Raw genomic sequence first — 10,228 nt, forward strand, 5'->3', positions numbered from 1 at the left:
TAGTAGAGATGGGGTTTCACTGCGTTAGCCAGGATGGTCTCAATCTCCTGACCTCGTGATCTGCTTGCCTCGGCCTCTCAAAGTGCTGGGATTATAGGCGTGAGCCACCGCGCCCTGCCCCTCCCTCTTCTTATGTTGGTCACGATCCACCAGAATCAGTTATCATCTGCTAACCTACAATTTGAAACACTGCACTGGGGTAAAGGGTGTCAGTTATCTCCACCCCTTCCTTTCTGGTGTGTGTATATGTTTTCTTTTCTTTCTTTTTAAACAAATAATGCCAGATAGCAGAACAGAAGAAACATAAAGGGCTTAAATTCCCAGCCTTTAGGACAAACAGACTCTAAGACGTACCTTCCATGCGTGACTTACCCTGAGGCACCGTGGGAAAGTCCTTCTCAGTGTACGGGTTGAGAGTATCATTACAACTCCCTTAATAAAAGTCCCCTACAGAACTACCTCTGCCATGGCTTGGGAATAGCATTATGTAATTTGTAATAATAAATTTTTATTTATTTATTTTTGAGACAGAGTCTCACTCTGTTGTCCAGGCTGGAGTGCTGTGGCACCATCTTGGCTCACTGCAACCTCGGCTCACTGCAACCTCCACCTCCCAGGTTCAAGCAGTTCTCCTGCCTCAGCCTCCCAAGTAGCTAGGATTACAGGCATGTAATAGTCATAATCTGACTCATATTAGAGAAATGTTAATTCTTCTCTTGTGCCTCCATGAGGACAACCGTGCAAAAGAAAAACTACTCCTTTAGTGACCTTATAAAGGGACTCGTAAGTACGTTAGTTATCACAGAGCTGGCCAATACTGCCACCACACCCAACTAATTTTGTATTTTTAGTTGAGATGGGGTTTCACCATGTTGGCCAGGCTAGTTTCAAACTCCTGACCTCAAGTGATCCAACCACCTCGGCCTCCCAAAGTGCTGGGATTACAGGCATGAGCTACCGCGCCTGGCCATAAATATTAAGCACTTACTGTGATTCAGACAGACTCAGTGCTGTATGTGCACTGTCTCGTTAAATCTTCACAACCACCCTGTGGGACAGGTACCATGATTTACCCTGAGTTATACACAGGAAGGTGAGGCTTATAAGGTTACAAACAAGGATGCTTGCTGAGGCCGGGCGCGGTGGCTCAAGCCTGTAATCCCAGCACTTTGGGAGGCCGAGGCGGATGGATCACGAGGTCAGGAGATCAAGACCATCCTGGCTAACATGGTGAAACCCCGTCTCTACTAAAAATACAAAAAACTAGCTGGGCGTGGTGGCGGGCGCCTGTAGTCCCAGCTACTCGGAGGCTGAGGCAGGAGAATGGCGTGAACCTGGGAGGCGGAGCTTGCAATGAGCCGAGATCGCGCCACTGCACTCCAGCCTGGGTGACACAGCGCGAGACTCCGTCTCAAAAAAAAAAACAAACAAACAAACAAAAAAAAAAACAAGGATGCTTGCTGATTGAGCTGAGTTCTTAGCCGTACCTTCATACCTCTCTGCCACTGCTCTTATCAGAACAGCTTCCTTTTCCTTTTTTTTCTCTTTTTTTTTTCTTTCTGAGACAGGGTCTTGCTCTGTTGCTCAGGCTGGAGTGCAATGGCGTGATCTCAGCTCACGAAGCCTCAACCTCCCAGGCTGAAGCAATCCTGCTACCTTAGCCTCCCGAGTAGCTGAGACTACAGGCACACACCACCACTCCCAGCTTATTTTTGTAGAAATGGGGTTTCACTATGTTGCCCAGGCTGGTCTTGAACTCCTGGGCTTGAGATCCCCTGCCTCAGCCTCCCAGACTACTGGGATTACAGGTGTGAGCCACCGCACCTGGCCTCACTTTTCTTAAGCATGTATTTGAGAATGGTGGAACACTTTGCCCTGCTTTATCCACATGTGTGGTTGACATAAATTCATTGACCTCTTTTGTACCCTGGGCACTTTGCCAGGCACTGGGGATAGACTCAGGAACAACATGGTCCCATCCCACAACCATCATGCAGTTTGATGGGGATGGGGACAGCTTGGCAAGGAGACCCCAGAGGGAGTGGGGCAGGTGGCAGGCCTCCCCTGACAGGCTGCCTCCACTCTGGTATGTCCTTGATCCTCTGCTCCTGGGGAGTGCTGCAGAGGGGAGGGGTGGGGAGTGGGGCCCACGAGGGCCCGTTGCCACTGACCATTTGCTCATATATATATATGAGTGTGTGTGTGTGTGTGTATATATATACATATATATACACACATGCAAACCCCGAAGGCAGTATTGGCCAGCTCTGTGATAACTAACGTACTTACGAGTCCCTTTATAAGGTCACTAAAGGAGTAGTTTTTCTTTTGCACGATTGTCCTCATGGAGGCACAAGAGAAGAATTAACATTTCTCTAATATGAGTCAGATTATTCTATTATCCAAAAGAGAGAGTCTAGGAAGTAATTCATTAATTATTATTGAGATGGGGTCTCACTCTGTCACCCACGCTGGGGTGCAGTGGCAAGATCTTAGCTCACTACAGCCTCCATCTCCCAGGCTCAGGTTATCCTCCTACTTCAGCCCCCCGAGTAACTGGGACTACAGGTGCACACTACCGCGCCTGGCTAATTTTCTTGTATTTTTTTTAGTAGAGACAGTGTTTCACCATGTTGCCCAGGCTGGCAGAACTTCTGCGCTCAGGAGATCCACCCATCTGGGCCTCCCAAAGTGCTGGGATTACAGGCATGAGCCACCACGCCCAGCCGTTCATTAATTAAATGAAAAAGAACACATGGAAGGTTCAGAAGGATGAAAGTTTTCTGTTTATTTGGAGTCCTGGTTTCGATTCCCCCTGTATCTACCTATTCTCAGCCTCATATTGCTCACTTGCTGTATGAAGCCTCACTTCTTGAGGTTGTCTCTTTTCCCTACATTGGTTCAGGCTGCAGAGAAAAACACCTCATGCCCTGTTTTATGCTGGCATTAGTGACCTGAAAACTTTCTAATAACCCTTATCTGCCCAGATGAGATAAGCTGAGAGCAAACACTGACTGCCAGGCCCTGGCTATTCAGAGAGGATGGACAGCAGCCACAGCACCCAGGAACTTGTTAGAGATGCAGGCCCAGGGTTCACACTCTGCATTCCAGCAAGACCCCAGGTGATTCAGTGTGTACACTAGAGCTTAAGCACTGGGCTAGGCCGGTCCCAGCCACCTGTACTCTTCCCAAGCGTGGAGAGAAGCACCCCAGGATGCCATGTGTTCTTGTCCATTCCCAGTTGCCCGAGGCACATGCCTGTCAGGGGGAGCAAAAGCTCCCTGCTCCCCCAACACCCACCAGTGCTCACTGACTAGCTCATCTGCTTTCCTAAAACTCAAATATATATTTCCATAAGTGTCTGGGCCAAATTCAACATTTGTCAAAAACAGGCTTATTAGGTTATGGCTGAAATACAATGAATGATACATATTTAAGGTATACAATTTGATACGTTTTGACACGTGTCTACCAGTGAACCCATAGCCACAGTCATGATGATAAACATCCGTCAACCCACTGACGTTCTCTGTGTCATTCTCCGTGTCCCATCGAATTTTCCCTGCCATCCCTAGGCAATGACTGTCTGCCTTCTGTCATTATAGGCAAGCTTGTGTTTTCTAGAATTGTATATACACAAATTGAATCATACACTATGGCCTCTTTTTTTGTGATTTATTTTGAGATTTATCATGAGTACTTTGTGTACTGTATCAATAATTAATATCTTATTGCTGAGTAATATTCCATTGTATGAATATAACACAGTTTATATACTTGTTGATTTTTCAGAAACGGGGGGTTGTTTCTACTGTCTCACAGTTGCATAGGCCAGAGAGTTCTGGGCCGGCCTTTTCTGGTCTAAGATGTGATTTCAGGCAATGGTGGAGTTGGCATCAGACAGCTGCTCTCCACAGCGCAGTTCTCATGTGCCCCTACCATGCATCTCAGAGGAGCCTTCCTGAGAAGGCATGCCTGCTCTCCCAAAGGCTGCAGGCTGAAAGGGCACACTGCTGCCTTTGGGAGCTACCATAGGTAGGAATCTCTGTCCCTTCCTGAGAGCAGACCAAGGCATGGGTCCATGAGGTGACCTGTCTGTGGCCAGGAGCTGCACAAGCCCGTCGCCTTCCTGTGCTCTCCCTCCTGTTTCTTGCAGAGTTCTTACCCGGTATTGCCAACGTCAGTGTCAGCCCTCTGATGGGCAGGAAGTCCAGTGCTGGTGTCCTGCAAGAGCATAAAGCCTCCCTGGGCCCAGCCAGTCTTTTCTCGGGGAGTAGGGAGAGCAGCGGGTTTGGGGTGGTGGAGATGCAGGTTTGTATCAGTGCATCCTTGGATGACGGAGTGATTCAGGGTGAGGAATCAGTTTCTCACATGCTCCCAAGGTTGACCTTGGCCCCTCCGTGTGCCACGCAGACGCTTGTTTAGTGTCATAAACCACAGCACCCTCCTAACACTCTGGGAAATGATTTTTGTTTTGCAGGCTCTCCTAGCAGGCATGCGGAACCGTGAGAACAGCTCGCCCTGCCAAGGCAATGGCGAGCAGGCCAGCAGGGGCAGGAGCCTGGGCTCTGTGTGGCCAGGAGAGGAGGAGCCCTGCAACGATGCCACTACCCCTTCCTACAAGAAGCCTCTGTATGGCATCTCGCACAAGATCATGGAGAAGAAGAATCCTCCCTCGGGGGACCTGCTAAACGTGTACGAGCTCTTCGAGAAGGCAAACGCCAGCAACAGCCCCTCGTCGCTGCGGCTCCTGAATGAGCCACAGAAGCGGGACTCTGGCAGCACTGGGGCAGGCACTGACAGTGACCCCAACATCTACTTCCTGATCCAGAAAATGTTCTACATGCTCAACACCCTCACGTCCAACATGTCCCAGCTGCACAGCAAGGTGGACCTGCTCTCCCTGGAGGTGAGTCGCATCAAGAAGCAGGTGAGCCCCACTGAGATGGTGGCCAAATTCCAGCCGCCCCCTGAGTATCAGCTCACAGCTGCGGAGCTCAAGCAGATCGTGGATCAGAGCCTGTCCGGGGGGGACCTGGCCTGCCGCCTGCTGGTGCAGCTCTTCCCCGAGCTCTTCAGCGACGTGGACTTCTCCCGAGGCTGCAGTGCCTGCGGCTTTGCGGCCAAGCGCAAGCTGGAGTCGCTGCACCTGCAGCTCATCCGCAACTACGTGGAGGTCTACTACCCCTCGGTGAAGGACACGGCCGTGTGGCAGGCCGAGTGCCTGCCCCAGCTGAACGACTTCTTCAGCCGCTTCTGGGCCCAGCGGGAAATGGAGGACAGCCAGCCCAGTGGCCAGGTCGCCAGCTTCTTTGAGGCAGAGCAGGTGGACCCCGGCCACTTCCTGGACAACAAAGACCAGGAGGAGGCCCTGTCTCTGGACCGGAGCAGCACCATCGCCTCAGACCACGTGGTGGACACGCAGGACCTCACTGAGTTTCTGGATGAAGCCTCCTCACCAGGCGAGTTTGCCGTCTTCCTCCTCCACCGGCTCTTCCCCGAGCTTTTCGATCACCGCAAGCTGGGTGAACAGTACAGCTGCTACGGGGATGGTGGAAAGCAGGAGCTGGACCCCCAGCGGCTCCAGATCATCCGCAACTACACGGAGATCTACTTCCCCGACATGCAGGAGGAGGAGGCCTGGCTGCAGCAGTGCGCCCAGCGCATCAACGACGAGCTCGAGGGCCTAGGGCTGGACGCGGGCAGTGAAGGTGACGCCCCGCGCGATGACTGCTACGACTCCTCCAGTCTGCCCGACGACATCTCAGTGGTCAAGGTGGAGGACAGCTTCGAGGGTGAGCGGCCGGGGCGCCGCTCCAAGAAGATCTGGCTGGTGCCCATCGACTTCGACAAGTTAGAGATCCCCCAGCCCGACTTTGAGGTGCCCGGCGCCGACTGCCTGCTCAGCAAGGAGCAGCTGCGCAGCATCTACGAGAGCAGCCTGTCCATCGGCAACTTCGCCTCGCGCCTGCTGGTGCACCTGTTCCCCGAGCTCTTCACGCACGAGAACCTGCGCAAGCAGTACAACTGCAGCGGCTCCCTGGGCAAGAAGCAGCTGGACCCGTCCCGCATCAAGCTCATCCGCCACTACGTGCAGCTGCTCTACCCGCGCGCCAAAAACGACCGCGTCTGGACCCTGGAGTTCGTGGGCAAACTGGATGAGCGCTGCCGGCGCCGGGACACGGAGCAGAGGCGCTCCTACCAGCAGCAGCGCAAGGTCCACGTGCCAGGCCCCGAGTGCAGAGACCTGACCAGCTATGCAATCAACCCGGAGAGGTTCCGGGAGGAGTTTGAGGGACCCCCCCTACCCCCCGAGAGGAGCAGCAAGGACTTTTGCAAGATCCCCTTGGACGAACTGGTGGTCCCCTCGCCTGACTTCCCGGTGCCTTCTCCCTACCTGCTGTCTGACAAGGAGGTGCGTGAGATCGTGCAGCAGAGCCTCTCCGTGGGCAACTTTGCCGCCCGGCTCCTCGTCCGCCTGTTTCCCGAACTCTTCACCGCCGAGAACCTCCGGCTGCAGTACAACCATTCCGGGGCTTGCAACAAGAAGCAGCTGGACCCCACGCGACTGCGGCTCATCCGCCACTACGTGGAAGCCGTCTACCCGGTGGAGAAGATGGAGGAGGTGTGGCACTACGAATGTATCCCCAGCATCGATGAGAGGTGCCGCCGCCCCAACAGGAAAAAATGCGACATCCTCAAGAAAGCGAAGAAAGTGGAGAAGTGAAGGCCTGTGGCCTGCCCAGAGATTCGGGGTCACCAGAGGCTGAGCGATGGGCACCCTTGGGACTGAGCAATACTTGGGAGCACGCCTATGGCATCCACAGACAGGCACCTTATGTCCGTGGGGAGTGGCTTACTACATTTGCACACGTAAACACCCGCCCAGCCGCAAGAAAGAAGCCTTGAGTTTGGTCTCTTGTACTTACAACTTCTGTCCTGTGTGCCCCAGCGGGGCAGCCTGAGTGGGGAGAGCAAGCTGTGAGGGCAGGGACCAGAGGGTAGGGGCCCTCTCTCCCTGGTTGTGCCCTCCCCAGCCCCTTACAGCTTAAAATGCAAACCCAGCAACTCTCTTGCCCCTCTTCCCATATTTTACATCTTCCATTTTTACCCATTTTTTTAATTAAAAAGAAACCCTTAAAAAAATAATTGGGCTCTTTGGGGGCCATTTTACTTAGAAAAAAACCTCTTTAAAAGTGCCATGTTCGTGCACAGCGGCTAATCATAGCTTCAGGTGGCATGGATACTGATTTTACTGACCTTGTCTTTTACATCTGATTTTGGAAGAGTCAAGATGCCCCTTGGATGGCAGTAGAGGGGCTGGAATAGTACGAAGTCCTTTACGACCATGTGCAAGTTTTCCCTTCTGCTCTGGTGCCTGGGAAGGCTTCCGTTCAGCTTGGCCTGTGCTTCAGGCGTGTTGGTAGAATGTTGTGTCACTCTGTAGGCGAGAACACTGGATGATGATGATATGAATGTAGACAGCCGTGGAAACACGTTTGCAGTGTCTCCATCTGAGCCGTGTCCTTCCACTGCCCCCATTCCCTCTCCATACGTGGTTGCTGGTTGGAGGGAGTAGACGTGTTTCCTTGGAAAACAGTGCAGGGGCTTTTGGCTTCTTGTTAGATTTAAGGGTGGGCCTCTTTGAGCTCACCATGAACTGTTTACTTTTCTGTGTGTGTGTTTGTACAAAATCCAGGTACCAGGAGCTCTGTGGTGACTCCCCCAGACCTCAGCGTTAGCTCCTCCAGGCAGCACTACATCCTCGCTCCTCAGGGCGGGCCCAGCTCTGGGCCCCTCTTGGGGATACCAGGCATTGGAAGGACACAGGCCGTCTCAGATGGGGCACACATGTCCCTTCCCAGGGTCCACTCACAACTTTCCTTTTGGACTCTCTAGAAGGTCCTGCTGTCCTATACCTGGCTACCCCCTGCCTGGGGGGGCACATGTCTTCGTTCCCTCCTGACTGGGAATGTCAGGCTCCTGCAGGCCAGCTGCATGCTCTCCAGGAGCACCAACTGGGAAGTTCCCCGACAGGTAAAATCCTTTAAAATGATCCTTTTACCTACCTAACTCTGGGGGCCAAATGCCTAAGAGGGAAAGGAAACAGTCAAATGCAAACAATACGTCATACCAGAGTCCTGGAAAATTAATTAAATCACACAGGGTAGTCGTAGAACCCCTGTGGGATGGCTTAATATTTTGCTACTTTAAAATGCAGAGATAGCTGATAAGGACTTCAGTTCCACTGGCTGTATGACATAATTTTGCCTGTGACCAGGAGCATTTTTTAAAATACAGAATTTTAAGCAATGTTAAGTTGCTGATCTAACTAGTAAATGTGCTTCTAAGTGTCATTTACAGATTATTTCTGTTGCGACTGCAAACAGATTTAGAAAGGCACAGGGACTGAATGACTCTCTGTCACACACAGCTACTCATGCACACACGCACTGCTTACTAAAAGCTGAAGTGAGATGAAGGGGGCCTACACGAATAACAAGTTCAACTTCTTTGTGCCTGGAAAGGAGGGACTGGAGCAGCCAGGAGACTCACTTTCCCCCCTCGCTTGGGCCCTTCTCTATGCCTTAGTCTCTCCAGCACGTGCACACAGCATGCACACACACGCACCCTACCCAAAGACAGCTGTGGCCCTCTCCCGCCGTCTCCCCCACCCACCGCTGGTTGTTGGGCGCTGGAGTGGGGAGGTCCCATGGAATTTGTTCTGGTTTCTAGGATGTAAACAAGAGGACTCCAAGCCATGAATTGCCCTGCTTTCTAGAGGGTGGAATGTTGACCCTGCAACTTTAGAAGCACAATCATTTATTAATAATTTTTTTGAAACTCCCATCTACCCGTGTTAGAGAAATCAATAGGTTCTAGGAATTAAATATGTCTCTTTGTAACCCAGAGCATGTTCAATTTTTAGAAACCATATTTCAGTGATTTTCTTAATCTATTTCATGTGTAGGGCATCTTCCCCCAGAATCTTACAGTCCCTTTCTGTGAAGAGAAGTGGACACACCTGGGAACCCTCCCCATCTCTCTGGATGTGGCCAGGAAATGCCCGCAGGTCCTTGCCCTGTCTGTATGGTGTCCTCACTTCTCCATCCATACAGATGACTCCAGTGGGCATTTTTTTATTTTAAATTTTTTACATGAAGCAATAGAAGTACAAAATACTTATTTTTTCAAAATTTAATGTGTTCCATGAAACCTGTTGGCAATCCTTTTCCTTCCCCCACCCGCCCCTTCTAAATTCTTTGGTTTTTAGTTGTTTGTATTTTGGATTTTTTTTTTTTTTTCTTGGCCTTGTATCCCAAGGACTAAAAAATTAGCACAGACACGTTTTGATGTTGAATGAACTAGTAAGTCACAGTAGGTGGTAGTCTTCCTCAGTTTCTCTAAGTTTTTAAAGAATGTATGAAGATAGTCATGAATGTATTGAGTGTTCACATCCTGCTTCAGTTCACCTTGGCTGTGTCTACATGACAACAAATGTTCGACAGGGAATAAAGTCGTGTCTGATGTCATTTGCGCTAGCGTGCCCCTCCCCTTTCAGTGTTGGCTCCAAACCTTCCTTTCCTTTTATGTTTGTGGGGAGGGGGAACCACATCAGCAGCAATCATCAACCAACCAGCCGATGGGATCTACTTAGTGGTGAATGGATTGGCTATTTAGTTGGTAAAAGTCACTGGTCTGACCACACCACAGCATGACCACTGGGTTCATTTAGAGATGGCCTCCATTTCCAACGTTCCCCCCAAATGTTTGCTTCTTGCCCAGTCGAGAAGGGATCTCAAGACTCCCCAGTGGAGGTCGTGAGCCCGCACCCTGCCTGGCTGTGTAGATAGACTGTACAGATATATGAAGTGGGGGTGGGGGCCGAGGGGCTGTTACTGCTGTTTGGAAATGCTTGCCTCTCGTAGATCCAGCCTTAATGTTTTTCTGACATCCTAGTAATAGCAGACCCTGCACAAAGTGGATATCAGAGTTAATACTGTGAGGAGCAAAATAATGAGAATAGTTTTACCAAAGATAATGAAATCTCGCATCATGTCTGCATTTTACCATAGATTGGAGTGCATCCTTAGGAAACTGAATGTAACAAAAACCCAGGACATTTTTGGAAATTGTATGCTCTCTAGCAACTTTGTGTGAATTTTTATACAAACACTGTTTTATGAGTTATATAAAATGTTATAAAAATAGAAAAACATGGTCTCGT

The 10,228-nt window shown here is 50.7% G+C and overlaps 1 protein-coding gene across 2 annotated transcripts in view; it reads left to right on the plus strand.

Moving 5' to 3' along the window:
- The window catches only part of LOC105478763 (BEN domain containing 3), a 47,145-nt gene extending 36,917 nt beyond the window's left edge, over nucleotides 1-10,228 (plus strand). For both annotated transcript variants that reach the window (XM_071096664.1, XM_011736397.2), the window contains exon 4: nucleotides 4,481-10,228. In XM_071096664.1, the coding sequence (XP_070952765.1) occupies nucleotides 4,481-6,727 (2,247 nt within the window). In that variant the 3' untranslated portion in view covers nucleotides 6,728-10,228. The remainder of the gene's footprint in view (nucleotides 1-4,480) is intronic.

Source organism: Macaca nemestrina, chromosome 5 (assembly GCF_043159975.1).
Source record: "Macaca nemestrina isolate mMacNem1 chromosome 5, mMacNem.hap1, whole genome shotgun sequence".
Taxonomy (NCBI): Eukaryota; Metazoa; Chordata; class Mammalia; order Primates; family Cercopithecidae; genus Macaca; species Macaca nemestrina.